The sequence below is a fragment of the Pimephales promelas genome, chromosome 10 (assembly GCF_988280905.1).
Source record: "Pimephales promelas chromosome 10, fPimPro1.hap1.1, whole genome shotgun sequence".
Classification (NCBI taxonomy): domain Eukaryota; kingdom Metazoa; phylum Chordata; class Actinopteri; order Cypriniformes; family Leuciscidae; genus Pimephales; species Pimephales promelas.
Window position 1 is genome coordinate 33,810,916 of NC_142778.1, and position 19,984 is coordinate 33,830,899.

The 19,984-nt window shown below is 36.4% G+C and overlaps 1 protein-coding gene across 1 annotated transcript; it reads right to left on the minus strand.

Annotated features, from left to right (window-relative positions):
• Positions 1–11,003: 11,003 nt before the first annotated feature.
• Positions 11,004–14,817, minus strand: lmo2 (LIM domain only 2 (rhombotin-like 1)). The gene is made up of 3 exons (XM_039684301.2): positions 14,632–14,817; positions 12,679–12,894; positions 11,004–11,389 (listed from the first exon to the last, which is right to left on the minus strand). Exons 1-3 carry the CDS (start codon positions 14,670–14,672, stop codon positions 11,167–11,169), a joined length of 480 nt encoding a protein of 159 aa, XP_039540235.1. The 5' UTR covers positions 14,673–14,817; the 3' UTR covers positions 11,004–11,166.
• Positions 14,818–19,984: the final 5,167 nt, after the last annotated feature.

The window sequence follows — 19,984 nt, forward strand, 5'->3', positions numbered from 1 at the left end:
GACCAAATATCCGTCAACAAAAGTTTGTTTTGTGTATCTAATGACTTTCTTGTCTAGGTCAAGAAATGACAGCAGGAATATAGCCTAAAAAGACCAGGGCCCATATAGCCTAACCAATCATTACTTATTTGTGAACTCAACAGGGAGCAAAAAAAAAAAAAAAAAAACACCTAATAATTTTGGACTAATAACAAAGATGGCACTTCTGGATGCTGGAAACAAATGGCCACATTAGAAAACACATTCCTGTCATTCTAATGTTGTAGGAATATGGAGGTGCTTGAGAGGGAGTCTCATATAAATCAGTAATTGGATTCACATGAGATGGGTAGGGACTCTGATTGAATTAAGCACTAGAACCAATAGTTCTACTGATCTCTAATTGAATAAGAGCACCAAAAGAGACAAAAATGGGTCCTATTCTTCCGTGTTCTGAATGCTGACGCTCTCTCCAAACATTCCACCTCAAACCCTTGAAGGTATTCCATTGGTTTCTTTGCTTTGAAAGGTTTTAGCCTAAAGGAGTAATTATGATTCTGATACAAATGTGCACAACACATATATTTACTATAGAACACTAAAATAAAAAAAGAAAATAGTAGTTTTTCTTAATTTCATGTTAAACTGAAAAAAGATTTATGTATGGATGGATGTATGGATGGATGGATGGATGGATGGATGGAATTTGTCATTAAGTAATTTGTCATTTAGACATTTGTGGTGAGGTAGTTTCCTCACAGACCATGAACCATAACACAAATGAACCACAATAGCTGATAAAAAAGTAAATGATGTAATCACATTACATGTTGCATGGAGATCTACTAAGACACAGACAAGAAACATGGAATCAGACATAGTGCTGACTGGGTCTGTCAGCAAGAATCGGTTAGTTAACTTTATCTTCAGACTGAAAGGAGTGATGACATCATGACATGTGTTTCAAGAGCCCCTGATTGCTCTCCTTAGATTGATCTTAGTCCATTGCAAGAGATTCCTCACTAAAATGGGTTAAAAGTGGAACATTTTGAAAACAAATAAAATTGACTATGGAATTGATGATGAGTTTGACAGAGGCTTGCCTGATATTCCTCCCCAGCAACAAATACGTGCAGAGGTCAACCTCAACTGATTTTTGAATCCACCTTTATCAAAAACACTTTTCCTGTTTCAGTTTATTAAAATCACTTTATATCATATCCTGCGTACCTTCGTCTTCATCATCTTCATCTTCGTGACAGATCAGCCAACCCAAATTGGAATATGCAGCCATGTTTGCTGATGTGGCTCAGGAGAGCCATGATTTTTTTTTATGTTCACAGAGAAGTTCGGCCATCTTGCCGTCACCAGCCCCTTTGACCATGGCCTATAGACCTTCCAGACACCTTTGAACTGGAGGGACGTTATCATCCGGTGTCTGGAGAGTGTTTACTCCCTGGTCCAGAACACAGCATGATCCAGAGTCCATGTTGGAAGAGGAGCCCCCCAGTAAAATTGAGACTGAGGACTGGCTGATGGACTTCAGCGCAGAGGTATCATCTCCCACCCAATTTCTGGTTTTTCGTCGCTGTTTCTGACCAGCACAATGGACTCTTTATCTGTTTCATCTGAATCCTTCATCAGACACCTGCATGAACAATATATTGTTACCGTCGACCCTGTCAAATGTCCATCTGCCTCCATCACCACCCTGCTCAGCCAGTCCTCCAGCCTTCTCCTCTGTAGTTTTGCAGCCCTTCGCCATCTCCTGTAATGCCAAGCAGTCACGTCGAGCCTCAGGTCCTGCAACCACCATCAGCGGATGTTTTGGCTCCGCCTCCGGTCTTATATCACCTTACTCCATCTCTGCTCATCGACCTGTTGGCTCCACCTGACACTCTCGGTCTTACTGCCCCACCTGGTTCCCTCGTCCCACTGGCTCCCCCTTGGTCAGCTGTCACTCCACCATGAACATGTAGATCTTCCTCTACGCTCCGTTCCCCTTCCCTACGGCTGCAGTGGGGTACGCCTCTGTCCTCCATCACACAGGCATCACCGCCATGGCATCACCCAGGCCTCCTGTGCTAGCGATGTCCAAGGATCCATCGGCTCCACCTCTGTCTGTTAGTCCTCAGTTGACGTCAGCCTCCTTCACGATGGCGGTCGTCTCTGAGCTCTGGGTCTGTGCCATCGGACATAAACCATAATCGCCACTGGGGTCTCGTCATCGTCCATCTGTCACCATTGCTCCACCACCTTCCCTACACCATCTCCACGCTCTCTTCCTTAGCCTCCTCCTTCTCACCTTACCTGCGATGTCGTGCTCGTTCTGTCACACGCGCTCAGTTTTGTTCATCTTTAGTTTCACTTTCATGGACTTTCAGTTTGTTTTCATCAGTCACATGTTCCTTTGTCTTTGTTTGCCGCCACTCATCCGTTCCCATGGTCACTAATCTTCCACCACAGCTGCACATCATTTAGTTTGGTTTTTAGTTCTTCTGTGTTCAGTCAGTGTTTCCGTGTTGTGTGTGTCCCCTGTTTCACACACTCGCTGTTAAACCTTCTGTCTGTTCCTGCACTCTAAAAAATGGGCAAATATGGAAAAACTCAAACATTTGGTTAAAAAATTAATTTAAAAATGTAACCCAATGGCTGGGTTTGTCCATATTTGACCCAAAATTGGGTTAAAACAACCCAGCACTTTTTAGAGTGTGTATTTATTGTTTTATTAAAACACATCTGGATCCTGTATTTGATCCTGTGTACCTTTGTCTTCATCATCTTCATCTTTGTGACAACCCTAATTAACTGTAAAGATTTTAATTCACAAACTCCTGAGAATGGTCCACATCAACACTCTAACACTGTAAAACATATTTTCAAGATTTGTTATCACAACATATTTTCTTTTGTCAAATCAACTTAAATAATTTATTTAGTTCAGATAACATAATTTTGAGTTTCTGATGATTAAATCATTCTCCTTCATTGTATTAACTCACTTTTTCCAGTTCAATCAACTTAAAATTTTAAGGCAACCAGGTTACTTACTTTTTCAAGTTAAACCATCAATATTTTTTTACAGGGAAACAATGCTGGGTTGTTTTAACCCAAAATTGGGTAAAATATGGACAAACCCAAATGTTGGGTTAAATTTAATTTCAAAACTTTCACTTTCAGTTGTAAATGTTTTTAATTATATTTTTAAAACAACATTTGGGTTTGTCCATATTTGACCCAAATTTGGGTTGAAATAACCCAGCATTTTTTTTTTAGAATGAAATAGCCAAAATAGGCATCGGTTTTATTGAGTTCAACAGCGAACACTCACTTTACAAGTGGATTTTCCATTAATCTGAAACATCATTTTTAAAAATACAATGTGTACTTTTTGAAGGGATAGATTAAAAAACATTTGCATAATGACAAACAACATTACTATATAAACCAATTGACTAAGTATAAACTAAAATATATTATTATACTTTATATTTTATCATAAAATGTATCAAATTATATTAAATTCTAAAATGTTCCTATAACAGTTTTACGAGTACAACCAGTGCAGTTTTTCCAGGTTGTTCTTCTAGACGTGGTTTGACTCGAAGCATATAAGAGTGTATATTTTAAGCAGTGTTTCTCATAGCACTTGTACAGGTGGTTCAGCAGCACTGACCGCTGGGTCACACTGGAGCAGAAACAGAGGACCTTCTCAGACAGTAATTATCTGGAATGTCCTGACAGAGACAAGACTGAGGCTCTTTCATACTCTAATGAAAGTCATACTCCCTGTCTTAGAATAGAAAGGACACTTGTTAAACTAGTGTGTCTCTATTCGACTATTCAAGGTTGTAGAGAGTAAGACACATGGGTCCAACCCATCTTTCACTGTTAATCCGCACTTATGAAACATTCTCACTTTATTAATATCCAATAATGTCCCATTTATTTATACATTCAATTACTTATTTCTTTATTCTTTATATGCATTTTTATAATAATATCTTCACGTTCATGCAGATTTTTTATTGTGTATGTGTAACCATAAAAAAATTGTATTGTAAGAATTGTATGTATGTGGGCGATGTGTTTAGATGCACCGATACTCAGTCTAAATCTATAGCAGATTATTTAGTATAATATCTGTTCATATCTTTTAAAGGGATAATTCACCCTAAAATGAAGCTTTTGTCATAATTTACTCTTACTCAAGTTGTTCCAAACCTGTATGCATTTCTTTCTTCATCTGAACACAAATTAATGTCAATGGTCCCAATTGACTTCCATCGTATTTATTTTCCTGTTTTTTTTGTTGTTGTAGGAAAAACCCTGGCAACCCTGGCTTGAACTATGGGCAATTCAGGTAAAAAAATTAGCTATTTTTTTTTTTACTTTTAATGTTATTTTCGCATGATGGCAAAATCAAAACAAGACGTTTTCTTCACGTACTACGGAAGCCCTGAACCGCAACCTAAAAAAAAAAAAAAAGTCAGTAAAAAAAAAAATCTTAAAAAAAAAAAAAATCTGTAAAAAAAAAAAATCTGTTAAAAAAAAAAAAAAAATCTAGCATTTCGAGATTAAAGTCGAAATGTTTCGAGATTAAAGTCGAAATGTTTCGAGATTAAAGTCGGAAAGTTTCGAGATTAAAGTCGGAATGTTTCGAGATTAAAGTCGAAATGTTTCGAGATTAAATTCGAAATGTTTCGAGATTAAAGTCGAAACATTGTGCATTCATAACAGTGCGCGTCCACTGGCTCAGAGCGCGCGCGTGTGTGTGTGAAGTTGAACTGCCATGGATAAACCCAAAATAGTAGCTTTTCGGTCTCCTTTGATGAAACAAAACACACACACACACACACAGTGTGTGAAACTCGCTATTGGCCATTATGAATGCCTGTGTGTGCGGCAATGTGAGACAATGGAAAGCACACACGCGCAGCTTCTACGCGATAGCGAGTTTCACACTGTGTATGTGTGTGTGTGTGTGTTTTGTTTCATCAAAGGAAATTCAACAGGTGCCAATCTACCAGCATTAGGCTACCATTATAGGACGTTATAAAATATAGGCTACTGCGCCGGAATAGACTTTAGCCTATAGGAAAACCAACACGGAAAACACTTTTCAGACTGGATGGAGAAATCCAGCTTTATGAATGAATGAATGAATGAATGAATAGGGCATTTATAGCGCTTTCATATATGCCTACACTCAAAGTGCTTTACAATCATATCACAGAATCTCTCCTCAACCATAAGTGGTTATTAAATCTTAGGAAATCACAGGATCCGGCCAAATGATTGGATACAGAATGATGCACTTAAAATGTATCCAGAGCGTATTTACGGGGAAGAGGAGACCGAACAGTTACTGTTGTGTTCTCGACCCAGATAGTGTTGACTAGACGAGCACGAAAACACCTCAGAAACACTGCCAGTAGCACGTGTGTAGAATTTTGTTGAAAGCCCAGATAAAAGTAAAAAGCTACTATTTTGTGTTTATCCATGGCAGTTCGACTTCACACAAACACACGCGCGCGCGCTCTGAGCCAGTGGACGCGCACTGCACAATGTTTCGACTCACTCATTTCGACTCAATCTCGAAACATTTCGACTTTAATCTCGAAACATTTCGACTTTAATCTCGAAACATTCCGACTTTAATCTCGAAACATTTCGACTTTAATCTCGAAACATTTCGACTTTAATCTCGAAACATTTCGACTTTAATCTCGAAATGCTAGATTTTTTTTTTACAGATTTTTTTTTTTTTTAAGATTTTTTTTTTTTTACTGACTTTTTTTTTTTTTAGGTTGCGGTTCAGGGCTTCCGTAATACACAGTTGAAGTCTGACAAATTTTTCTACTCCATTTTGATTGACATGATATGATCGTCTCTGATCATTTTGTAAAAAGAAATGTAGTTTATATATCTTTTTTTATTAAAAAGAAAAAAAAAATCCACATAAGTCAGGTTTTTAGGTAGGCTACTGGTTAAAGCTAAGTGTTGCAGACAAAAGACCCTCTCATTCACTTTTTAACTATACGCATTTGACTCACGCGCCCTGCCCACTGATAGCTTATTGAATTACAGCTAATATTTCAATTGACATCACATGGAATGAAAACGTTTTTTAGTCGCCCCTCTGGCTCTCAAATGCTTTCAGTTCAGTTTAGATGATAAGAGTTCACTTTAGTCTTGATTCCCAGCTGTTCTGCTAAGTCTCAGGCCTTGACTGTACAGGACACTGACTGGCTTATTGCATATGGGAGAAGTTCAATAATGCAATTATCATATGTAGTTATATGAGCTGTAATTTACTGTAGAGTAAAGAGGGTTCTGTCTGTTTTACCAAAGAAAAAAGTTTTCACTATAGCACAACTAAACAGATAAATAAGTATTATGGGATATTGTAGCAAAACTTGTTACTGAACCCAAGACAAAGGATATGCAGTTCATTGGTCTAAAATATAATGTACAACATCCCTTCATTTGTATTTGTAAAAGCTAACAAAGCTATATGGGTTTGAATTATGTGGAGGGAGGAATATGAACTCTTATTGTCCAAATCAGGCTTCAAACCCACAGTATTGTTGCAGGAACTTGTATTATTATCAAAATGAACGGATCTTTTCCCGAGTCAACTCGTTCATTCTGTTCGTTGCATGAACCAAATGACACGAAAAAAGATTCATTCATTTTGATGAACGAGTTCGAACAGGAGAGTCACGCATCTCAGAACAGAGCAAGGCGAGCATTTGTGCTTATAAAACTTAAATTTGTTTTTTTTTTTTAAATGAGCGATCGTTTCGCTTGATAAGACCCTTATTCATCGTCTGGTGTCGTTTAAAGCCTTTGAACAGTTTGCAGTTTGTACTGAAGGTGACTTTTGGACCTTGAACCGTTTGGTTCCCACTGAAGTCCAATATATGGAGAAAAATCCTGGAATGTTTTCATCAAAAACCTTAATTTCATTTCGACTGAAGAAAGAAAGACATGGACATCTTGGATGACATGGGGGTGAGTAAATTAACAGCAAAAGTTTTTTTTTAAAGTGAACTACTCCCTTAAGTAATGTTAACAAGTGAGACCTTATTGTCAAGTGTTATCATATATATATATATATATATATATATATATATATATATGAAATCTTTAACCTTTGAAGCATCAAATAAATATTTGAAATATAGTGCGAAATGTAGCACTTATATCTCACTCTTCCACTGCAATGTGGAGCCACCACTGAAAATGACACATTCTTCTTGACGCTTGATTTAGATTTATGTAATGGGCTAGTCTGTTAGCTGTAAATCATCATAGATGAGGGGGTGAAAGCTGTAAAGTTTAGAGTAACGTTTCTGTAAACAATTACGTATTGTGAGAAAAGGCAGCCTATAGAAGACAGCACAGAAGAACACGCTCCATGCAGATTCTGCTATCACACAGAAATGAACTATGGAGATAAAGTGAAAAAAGAAAGATGCAGATGGAACAAATAATAGATCGAAGAAAATTCCCTAGATAATGAAAAACAGTTCTTCCCTGTTTTGGACGGGCTTTGGTTTAGTTATGTTTTATCACCCGTCTGTTTATTAAAGTTTTTCTTCTATTGACCTGAGCCAGTTTTCTCACAGAACATTTACCCTGTCATTATAGGCTTTGTCAAATTGTTTCATAGTCACATAAAATAATTTTGTTTCCTAATCCACATGTTTAAAAAAATGATGCCCGAGAGGTTGCCAAACAAAAATAATTGCTGAAAATAGAAAATCTATGGAACACAAAGTGCACATCAATATAGAGTTTCAAAAGACTATATGACAGTACCTTTGAACAAAGCATCAGATCATAATGGCCTGCAGATGTACATGTGGATGTTCTATATTTCCAGATTTGTGGGTTTTTAAAGAGAGTACCAGAGCAACCTTATGCTATCTTACAGATCCTTTTAGATGTAGGTTTGATCTCATGCTTTGTATGTTATCCACATCACACTCACATGTATGAAATCAGATATGCTTTTAGGTTCAAGTTCCTCATCAGATTGGAACTATTTCAGTCTTTTCTTGTATTGTTTTTTTTTTTTTTTTTGATCTGCCATCCATCACACAAATTGTAAACCTTTTAGATGATGCACCCAAGATTCAAATTCTTGGGTTAAGTCCAACAGGAATTCTGTGGCTCAAATGCTCATGTGGGCCTTTGAGCATTTCACCAGGCAAGTCCTTACAGAAGAAGCTCCAGTTGTTGGGTCAGTCCAGAAACACTTACAGATGTGAAGCATTTCGGGAAAACGTACAACTCCAGAAACACGTGTAAAAGCCACTGATGGAATGGAAGAAGATTTATGTTGCACAGTAAAGCTGCATCAGCATCTCTAATAATCATTTCTCATACAGTAGTTTCATGTAAAGAGACTCTGTGGATAAGGTTTAAAGTATGAAGACTATTTTGTTGGGTTATTGTCGAACAAAATAATATAGGCTGAGTTTGATCATTGTTTACGTCTAACAATAGTGAAGATATAAGAAACCGGGGCTAGTTTTCACACAGGAAGGTTCCCTCGAGCTATAGGCTATCAATGTCTGAAACTATAGGGGCATGTTGTCACAATATGGGTCTACGTATTGAATATAGATTTTTTGTTCTCTTCCGTTCATTGACAAATTAAATTAATTGTTCATACAATGCTCAGGATAATGACTAACGACTGTGTTATGTCAATGCAAAGGTAAGGGTTTTAGTTTAAAGTCAAACTGTTGTCCCACCCACATAGCCAGGTAGCCTAGGCTAGGCTAATTTATTATCAAACAGTGTAATTTTAATTACTTCATCTGTCGACATTCCAGTGAATATAGAGCTGGTGCAAACATATCCACATCGCAACGGTCAGCGGCTGTTTTCTCACCGTTGTCATTTTTGTTGTGTAGATTTTGTGTTATATTTAGGCTACATAAACGTCGCTGTCAGCACTGCAGCGTGGATGGAGGAGTCCGGGTTTTCGTTAAACAAAAGTATATCGCTGCAAAAGGTAGGCTATTTCTAACGTTTTTTAACTATTAATTAAAGAACAAAAAACAACTTCGCCATGAGGATAACTGGGCCTTGAATCACGGTACGCGAGCACGAGCAAGTAGTTGGAAAATGTTTTAATATAGTCCCTTTGAAAATTCTGTCATTAATTACTTAAAACTAATCCAATTGAATTGAGCGGTTTAGTCCAGATTTTCTGAAGAGACTCGAACACTTTATATGAACAGATTTAATTAGGCTTGTTTTCACATTTAGTTGAGCTGCGAACATAAACAGAAGCTCAACTTGACACACGAGAACAAACCTCATTGGTTCTTGATTTACAGTAACAATGATTTGCAGTAGATTTACAGTAAGTTTTGTTTGTCCAAAAAAATACTTTGTCTTGAGGAACTAACATTTAAAAATATAAAACAAAATCCCTAAAATGATAAAAAAGAAGAAGAAGAAATCAGTAAAAAGGTAGGTCTACATCTTCAATCATTATGTCATTTCTAGTAAACTCAGATAAAAAACTAATGGAAACTTAATGTGAATCATAGCCTACATGTCATTCACGTTATGTCAATAGGGGTTACATGCTGTCTTTTTTGTGTTCATGCTCATTTCTTTGGATATTTGTCGCCCCCCTCTGTTTATAGCGAGAACACCAATGCCACGGATCATCACGAACAACACAACTTCTAGCAGTTGCAAGACATATTGATTCTCACACAATTTCCATCAGTATCATGGTGGCCTGTTTAACTCTTATTTGTAAATGAGTGGAGGCAGCAGAGGAGTGGATGTGGTCCGTTCACCCAAGCCGGGTCCACTGATGTGATGCTCAACATTGGCTTCTGGTAAAGCTGAGCATTGAAACTCTTTTAAAGCTGATAACACATCATTTAGAACCTCTGTTTAGAACCTTTGTCTTTCAGATGTGTTCCTTTGCCAGGACAAGTCTGGTTGCTTTCCCCCTCATGCAGGTCTCCTGAACCCTGTGACCTCCAGAAAGGTATGAATAGAATAGGCAATATTTATAGGCTAGTATACATCGATTATATGAGATTTCATTTCAAAAACAGTAACATGCAATATTTTTACAGTATGATGCTGGCAACCAAATATATATCCTTTTTTGGACCTTGAAAATTACCCAGACTCATTTTTTTCCATCGATTTTCTGCTTTATAGAATAAAGCAGGGATAAAAGCACATAATTTAAAGTATAGAAAGTTCAAAAACTGGTTCAAAAGTTTGGTGTCTGCAAGATTCATTTTGAAGGAAATTAATATTTGCATTTAGGAACGATGCATTAAATTGATCAAATGTGAAAGTAAAAGCTTTTACATTAAAATTGTAAAACACTGTTTCTACAAAAATATTAACTGTTTCTCTAGCACCAAATTAGCATATTTAAATGATTATGGATAAAGGATCATGTGACACTGAGGACCGGAGTAATGATACTGAAAATTCAGTGTTGCATCACAGGAATAAATTACATTTTAAAATGTATTCAAATAGAGCACCATTATATGAAATTGTAATAATGTTGCACAATTTTACAGATTTTACTATATTTTTGAATGCAGACTTGGTGAGTGTTAATTCTTTCAAAAACATAAAAAAGTACAGACAAACACTAGTGTACATGCAGCAATTAATTAAAATATTATTTATTGCTAAATATTATTTATTATGAATTTATTGCTTGTGTATATTTAAATTATGTATTGCTGTGATGTTATTGAGTAGTGAGTCTCTCTCTTGTGTATCAGTAATTCCATTCTGCTTCACATCTGTTTGGTTGAGGAGAAAAAAAATCCAGACTACGAGTAATTTTGTTTATTCAGGCTCTAAGAAAGACGTCTTCACATTTTATGGCAGTTGTGTTACAAATAACACTTTAATTCATATCTTAACTTTCTGTGAAAGTAGCAAAGGGAATCAGCTTTTATTGCAATTAACTTTAGAAACTGTATTTATGCCGTTTTTTTAAAAATACACTAATAGAAAAACAAGTTTGTGTTGCTGGTGGTTATTTATCTCAAGTTTAAATAAAAAATAGATGAGATGATACCCATATACAAGTCACCCTCTTTTTTCCCCCTTCTAGTTTTTAAGTAAAGGGTTTGTATGTTACACTTTGTTAATGATTTCAGCAGAACACTATACCATGCTGCCATTAAGTTTGGTCCACTCAAAAATGTCCTGCTCACACACAATGTCTGAATTGATGAGCAAGTAGCGGTCTCCCACGCAGAAGTGTTTCTGACAGGCAGCGCATTTGAAGCATTCCAGGTGATAGACTTTGTCACGGACACGCATGGTCATTTCAAAGGCCCGGATCCTCTTTTCACATGAAGCACAGAGCCCGTCCTGACCAAACAGTCTGCAGAGAACAAAACACACGTATTCACACACTCGAAAGGTAGTAGGTAGTCACATACCAACTATTCATGATGAATTAAAGTAATACTGTTTGTGTATAACAGGGCGAGGGATTGTTTTGCACATTTTTCAACATTCACGAAAGTTTGCCAAGTGACATGTTTCTGGATCAACAACTTTGTTCATCCTGAAATAACATTCCTGTCCAAAAGCACCTACCCCTAAACCTAACATAAGTTGGAAAGTTATAGGTGAATTATATGAATGATGTAGCTGCCCTGACCTGAGCCAAAACTTAACATTAAAGGGATAGTTCACTCAAAAATAAAAATGTAATTTATTAGTCACCCCCATGTCATTCCAAACCATGCAAATCAAATTTATATGAAGACCTTTATGATGAAATTTGAGAGCTTTCTGTCCCTCTGTTGACGGCTACCCCTTTGACGCTTCATGCATTCATGTAGAGATCATAAAACTCTTCCATAGTATTATGAAGTCAATGGGGTCCATCAACTGTTTGGTTACCCATATTCTTCAAAATATCTTATTTTGTGGTAACTTCAGCAGAAGAAAGAAACTCATACGGGTTTATAACATCATGAGGGTGAGTAAATGACAGAATTGTTTTTTGGGTGAACTATCCCTTTAAATACTTAAAGGAGTAGTTCACGTTTTTTTTTAAAAACATTTGCTGATTAAAATAGCTTCACCCTCCTTCTTACAACAACGTCAAAGCAATTAAAGTGATTAATATACGTATGCTCATCCTTGAACATTTTCACATAATATAATATAATTTCACATATATAATAGTTTCACAAATGTAAGATGCTGATATATAAAGTATACTCTATGTATTTATATTGCATTAGAATACGCTTTGGAATTGATAAATGTATAATGTATATCTGTTGGTAAACTGATCGTTATGTACCCTCTCATTCTTTTTTATTTTTTATTTTAATTATTTAATTTTAATTTTATTTATTTTCTGTTCTTGTTGAGGCATGTGAAATATGTTGTATGAGAAATTACAATGTACATGCTACTTGATGTTCACAATAAAGCATTAAAAAACAACAAAAACAACAACAACAACAACAACAACAACGTCTCTTCTCTAATGACGTATTTATTGACGTGAGTGCGGGGCAACCGGTCACGTACATGAAATCAACCAATAGCAAACCACGACAACCATCCAATCAATTCCCGTCCTACATTGTTACTTGTTTGAGAAGCCTGATATATCGCAACTTCAGTTTCATGCCGACTTGCACGTCTTACCTGAGGTAGTCTCTCCTACACAGCTTCCTGCCAAGTTTGAAGTAAAGCCTGCGTCCCACCTCCCCTAAGCGGCAGCCGCAGAGGTCACAGCTCAGGCAGTCTTCGTGCCAGTACTGCTCGATGGCCTTGAGGAAGAACCGGTCCCCGATGCTTTGCTGACAGCCGCCACAGGTCAACAGAGACGGCGGCATCTGAAGCACCTCATCCACGGGTTCCCTGTGGATCAAACATGCGATGCGCCATTATGAACACCAGATGTCACTAGTGAGTAGACTACTTTTTTTTTTATAAACACTAAAAACATTCCGGTTAGTATATGCGTTTTCCAAACAGATAAAAATGGCAAGCAGATGCTCTACTTTTTATTTTTATTTTAGATGTACCTACAGTTGTTTTATAAATAACCGTTTGCCTAAGCTGTAACCACTGACACGTGATCCCAGGGGAGAAAAGTGTTTAGTGCAGCAGGCAAATGTGGTGCTTTGGGTCACTGCACATTTAAATCAGCACATATTCCCACTGGTTAACATTTGTGACTAAATGTTTAAAATGAATTCCTGAGGTATTTTATACAGAATTATTATGCATAAGCAAAAGTGCAGATTGTTTTGATTTAGTGTGAAAGTTTTTACTAATCACATGACCAGAGGCGTTTGAGGATAAGTCTGTCAAAGCTTTATTAAAGGAAAACACACACAGTACAACCTGTGTGCTGTGTACATCACAGAAAACTTTATGTATTTTTACAAACATCACTTAGAATGATTTAGAAGCTGTTTTCCTAATATGGGGACCAAAAAATATCCCATCAAGGTCAAGGATTTTTGAATATTGATTTTTGAATATCTTTTTTGGGACATTTTGGAATTTTTTCCCATAATGTAGGGTTTATAGGCCACACACACACACACACAACATTGTGGATGTCTATTTACAGTCTGCATAATACAACATAGGGTAAGTCAGGGTAAGATGAGCCACCCACCTTAATATTTACCATCAATTTTGTCATTTCATTTAAAGATTTAGTTAATTGATCTAATTTTGTATCTCTGGAAAATAGTGATCTATGACTATTATGTTGAATATCAAAGTTTGTGGGTGTATTTGTTAATGAGGGATTTGTGGACACATTCATGTTTCAGATTGGTTTAGTAAAAGTTATTTATTTTGAAGTAAAAAATATCAAATTTGACGCTTGGGGTAAGATGAGCCACCCAGATCTGTCACTGCCAAGTGGCGTGTTGTTAGTGTCATTATTTTTAAATGTAATTAATCGGGTTATTATAAAGTATTTCCCATGAACTATACATTTCAGACATCTATGCTTTTGAAAAAATAAAATCTTAAGGTTAATGAGGGAAATCATTCAATTTGAATTTATGTTGTTATTATGACATATCTTCGATTAAAATATGGGTAATTAAACATGTAAATATTCACATGCCTATATCACAGAATCATTTTAACTTTCAGATTATGCTTTGATACTGGTTATTACTTAATTAGCTAAAATTACATTCTTAATTATAGTTTTTTTATTTTAATTAGAAAAGTTAAATGTATTTTACATTAGACTATTGATACTATATGATATATATGATTTAGTAAGAATAATTATATCAGAAGTAGGCTAATTTATACATTCTGTAAAAGTTTAGCCAGGGGGGCTTCTTGTACTCCGGGCCTCTTTGAATAATTATACATTTTGTTCTATAACAACTATATTAGCAAATGTGTTTATTTATTTCCACATTGGATGCATCATCCTGCATGCTAAACTTATATCTAAATAGCCTGTTACAGGTTAAAAACATTATTCTTAAGGGGAGTTACCCTAATGTAGAGCTTATTTTAGTTGTCTAATTGTTGTTTAGCTATATATCATACAAACTAATTAATTATATACGGACAAATATGGAAACTAAACAATAAGATTAATTTCTGACTTACTCATTCGCATCCAGTGTTTTCCGTTCAATTGTAGATGCCATATTAAATATGGTTCAGGAATAATTCAGTTCATCAAATAGATATGCGCGCTTTCCAGCCTATGTCCCACACTCGCAGTCTGCGATGCAGAAACACCATCAACGTCCTGCTGGATGACCGCTTCAGAGATGCACCTGCTCGCTGCCTTCTGAGTGCACTAAACATCAACAGCAATAGCACACATTATACGTGCACCCTGTCTAGCTTCTTCGGCTGCACATCAGATCGGTCTCCAAGCATGCAATCCTCATGCTGATGTTGTTTTAGAATAATACGCGTTCACAATTCCTCCAGTGACACTGCGTGATAAATATCGCGTTTGCGTCAAGCGTGTCTCCTCTGCGCTGCAAGTCCTCAGCACTGTCCCATAAGACCGCTGTCTGGTCCCGTTATTGTAGCGGAGCAGGTATTTTTAAATGGCCCTGCCCCCTCAGTTTCTGCTTTCTTTTCCGACTTCCTGCTCACGACGGCTCGACAATGAGAGGAAATAGCGCTCCGGCGCGCGCGACAGTCAATTATAAACCCGAGGACTCGTGACTGGAGGGGTCACGAGCGCAAACTCCTCGTCAATATATATAGGCCTACCTGTGATCTGAACAATAAAGAGATTTGGGGACAGCTCAGCTGGAAACACACCGCTAATTAACATCAGGGTGATAATGTTGACCAAAAGGACACGGCTCCAACATAATAGCCTAGCTATAATAAAGGGAGACCGGGGCTAGTTGTCACAAGGTTGCGTATCAGTAATAAAATGCAACTCAGATGTAAACTGGAAGACCAGAACTCAATTCAGTTGAATTATTTTCTCCAAGCTATTATAATATAATTAGCAGCACACATTCAAGCTTGAGACAAGTTATCATGCTTCACATAGGCATTTATAGCTATAGCTATATATATATATAAATGTATGCTGTGTGTTTGTTTCATCATTGTTTAAATATGTTTACAATTGTAATTGATTTTTTTTTTTTTTTTGAAAAGCATATAATCACATTCTGTAATTGCAGTAACAGGCGCGGCAAATGAAGCGTTTACTTGTGATGTATTTCAGGCTCAGGCTCATCTCTGCTGGATGTCGTTGGGGTAAACTCCCCTTATCTCCTGCCAGAGCTGCTCGGGCAGTGTCAGCGGCGGGACTGGCCCACGAGATAAAACACGGTTGGGACACTGAATGGGTCCCAGACAACATCAGTGATTAGTTGCAGCAGCTCGGCCAGAAGATGTGCCAGTTATAACAGAGGGAACGGAGGTCAGTGATCCCTTCAGCTATGATTTTACTCTTCTGACTTACAAGCTTAAGCATATCTAATCATATAATTATGGGAGACAATATTTTAGTGTTCAAAATCTTTCTTTTTTTCATGAGTTTTTGTTCACCACACATTTAAAGGAGTAGATCACTTTTAAAAAAAAACTTTTGCTGATAATTTACTCATCCCCATGTCATCCAAGATGTCCATGTCTTTCTTTCTTCAGTCGAATGAATGATTCCAGACGATGAATAAGGGTCTTATCAAGCGAAACGATCGCTCATTTAAAAAAAATAATAACAAAGTTTAAGTTTTATAAGCTCAAATGCTCGCCTTTCTTTGTTCTGTGATGCGCGTTTGTGACTCTCATGTTTGAACTCGTTCATCAAAATGAGCGAATCTTTTCTAGAGTCAACTCATTCATTTCGTTCGTTGAATGAACCAAATGACTCGAAAAAAGATTCGTTGATTTTGATGAACGAGTTCGAACAGGAGAGTCACGAACGTGCATCACAGAACAGAGCAAGGCGAGCATTTTTTTTTTTAAATGAGCAATAGTTTCGCTTCGAAACTATTGAAATTGTTTAAAGCCTTTTGAACAGTTTGCAGTTTGCACTGAAAGTGTCTTTTGGACCTTGAACCGTTTGGTTCCCATTGAAGTCCATTATATGGAGAAAATCCTGGAATGTTTTCATCAAAAACCTTAATTTCTTTTCGACTGAAGAAAGAAAGACATGGACATCTTGGATGACATGGGGGTGAGTCAATTATCAGCAAAAGGTTTTTTAAAAGTGAACTACTCCTTTAAGTTCAATGTTCTGCGATGCATGGATCCAAATGCAAATAAATAACCTTATTTTAAGATTGTGTACACACACACACACACACACACACACATAGCCTATATATTTTTTTCTTACTTTTATAGTATAATTATAGTTACTATACAATTTTTAGGGATACAGATTACACAAGAATACAGATGTTTCCACATTTTAAACATTTACTAAAAACGACAGTTTTTTTTTTTATGTATAACTGTTAAACATTGTGTGTAAGGCGTCCACAGTTTCCTGTGGATTGGACACAGCAAACCCAGAGGATGTACAGGAAATGAGCACAGATGAAGCATGACAGGGGTGGTATGAGCCATGACTGCTTTCACTTGATCACCATGCCGGACTCTGATTGGTTGGATAACTCCAGATGGCCCCCCTGATAGGGGAAGGGGTTTTGAGACCATGCCTCGGAAACCACTGACTGTCAACTCATCTACTTGGCAGGAAAAGCTTTCTTAACTCAGAGTAAGTTTCCTTTAAAAATGGTTAAGGATGAAGTGAACTTATCAACATGGCTAATGGCATGGAAGATATGTTATTAGCTGTTTTCTAAAAATAATGCATGTCATGCATGCAATTTTACTTTCGTGCAAAGAGAACCGTGATAATCTGAGAGACACAGTAAATAGCAGTTTAAATAAAGTGAGACCATGACTGAAATACATTTAAAATCAGTTCAAATGTTTTATGCATGCAATAAAAAATAAATAAATAAATAAATAAAAAATCAATTAGGCTACATTTGCATGTCCCAAATTGTATGACACAGAATCAAACGACCTAAATTTAGCTTTTACTGACATTTAAATTTCAAATGTGAAATGGGGGAAAAAATAGTTGAAAATATTTACTGTAAATAATGTGGTGGGATGAATGGATATTTTCTATTTTGTCCTGACCTTGTTACATTCAACTCATAATTAATGCGTTTATATTTTATGGGTTTTATTAATTAAATATACGTTTATTACAAGGGACACTAAGGGAAACTCCACTCAATTCAAAGTTTGAGTACATGCATTTCCAACACTGGTGCAGTATTGAAATGATAGCTTATAGATAAATGACTGTTTACACTTTGCAAGGCTGTAACCACATATTTAGATTTGGGACTATTATGATCATCATGATTAGAAATGTGAATATTAGGGGACATAAACCCCCTAGTGGCCTCCCATTGTCTATGGTGGTATTTTGAGCCTGGATTTATTTCAGGTTTTATATAAAAGACTGCCTTTTGGCATACTGAAGAGAACAATCATTTTTAATTTTTTTTTTATTAATATCAACCACTTTTTATAGCATAAAATCAAATGCGAATTGATTTATCCCTGTAACTTTCAACCCAGAATTAAAGTCAAAAGTTCGTTGTTGCAAAAGACATGTTTTGAAAAAGATATTTCATCATGAATTATTCCTTTTTCAAGGAAATATCTGCTTTTATTACAAAAAATCACACTGAGGGTTACCAGAATTCACTTAAGTCAATGTTGACACGAATTCCAAACCTACTATGACAGTGTTGAAATAATGTAGCTATAGTGTTAGTAATGATAAAAAACTATTGATGATCATTTGCAAGGCTAGGATTTAGGAACCAGCAACGGATTCATAATGAATAACTAGAATTGAGAATATTAGAGTCCTAGTACTATGTGCCAGCAAGAGTTGACTGATTTATTTAAGCCCAGCCCTAATAGGAAATGCCATTGGACTGACTGATTCTTGCCGTGTTACATGCCTTGTCTCAATAACAAAAACTCTTACTGTATGTGTATGACATGCTCTGTTTTAAGTATAGGGACCACCTTTGGAATTCTGGGAACATGATCCATCACAGGCAGAGTAATCACATATGGCGTATTTCCTGAGAGAGAGAGCCTGGATGTGTTGTTGACTCTCTGATAGTGTATATTCTGGAACAGCAATAGCCAGGCTACTGCTTCCTGCCCAATCTCAGCTTTTGTTGGCTTGTTTTTGAGAAGCTTGTGTGTGAACACTCTTATTTGGACATTTGCTGTGACTAAAAGTGATCAGTTCTTTTTGTTGTAAACTTAGGATGCTGATCAGTGATAAAGGAGATGCTCATGTGTCACTGAAAGAGGTATTAAAGGACTTTAAATGTTTAAGTTGAGGACTGCTGCTGCTGTTACTAAACACAACAGAGAGCGGAAATGAGTCACTCGTTGAAAGGGAGCTTCATTCTCCCATGAGATCTTCCTCTAATCAGTATTATTCCTGAAAGAAAACACCCTTTCAATAGAACAGCGCTATCAAAGAGCAGAGCAACCATGTTAACTGCTTCCTGTATTTGCCAAAAAAAACCTCATGCCATTGCATCCTCATTGTTTTAGTCTACAACATTTGAGTTGTACAGAAAGAAAACGAAAATAAGCTAAATAAAATGATTCAATAATTTGCAGAATGTGTTACATTCTTTACTAGAAATTCATATTGTACAAGTTGCAACCCTTCTTGTAATAAAAATGCTTAAAAAGCTTAAAAATATATCTAGCATGATTCAATAGCCGTATTATGCAATTACATATGCTCAACCCAATACAAATAAACAAGTTGTGAATGGTTAAATATTAAACATTAATGTGAAGGTTTGGTCTTCCTGTTTAGATGGTGGCTGAAAAGAAAGTTCGAGTGACTGCATTTAGGCTACCTGAATATATCTGGTGCCATCTGCTGACCGATCATTTGATTTACAATAAATGAATGTGGTCTAATGATTTAACAAAATTTGTTTGGTTCATTTTTAAAGAAATAGTTCGTTCAAACAAATGAAAATGATGTCATCGTTTAGCACACTCTCCAGTTGTTCCAAACCTGTATGAATTTCTTTCTTCCGCTTAACACAAAAGACGCTATTTTTTAAGAATGTCGGACGGTAACCAAACAGTTATTGGTCCCCATTCATTTCCATAGTATTTTCATCCATTCTATGGAAGTCATGGTGTCTGGTTACCCACATTCTTAAAATATATTTTCTTTTGGGTTCTGCAGAGAACGAAATTCATGCAGGTTTGGAACAAATTCAGGATGAGTAATGAAGACAGAGTTTTATTTTTTTATTTTAACTATCCCTTTAAATGGGGTCTTCTAATTATGTAACGTAGAATTTGTTTTGGTTGTTTAAGAGACTAAACCCAGTAAAGAGTTGTGGAAGCCAAGGGGTGGTGATTTAGCAAGATGTTAGCAATACTTGTTTAC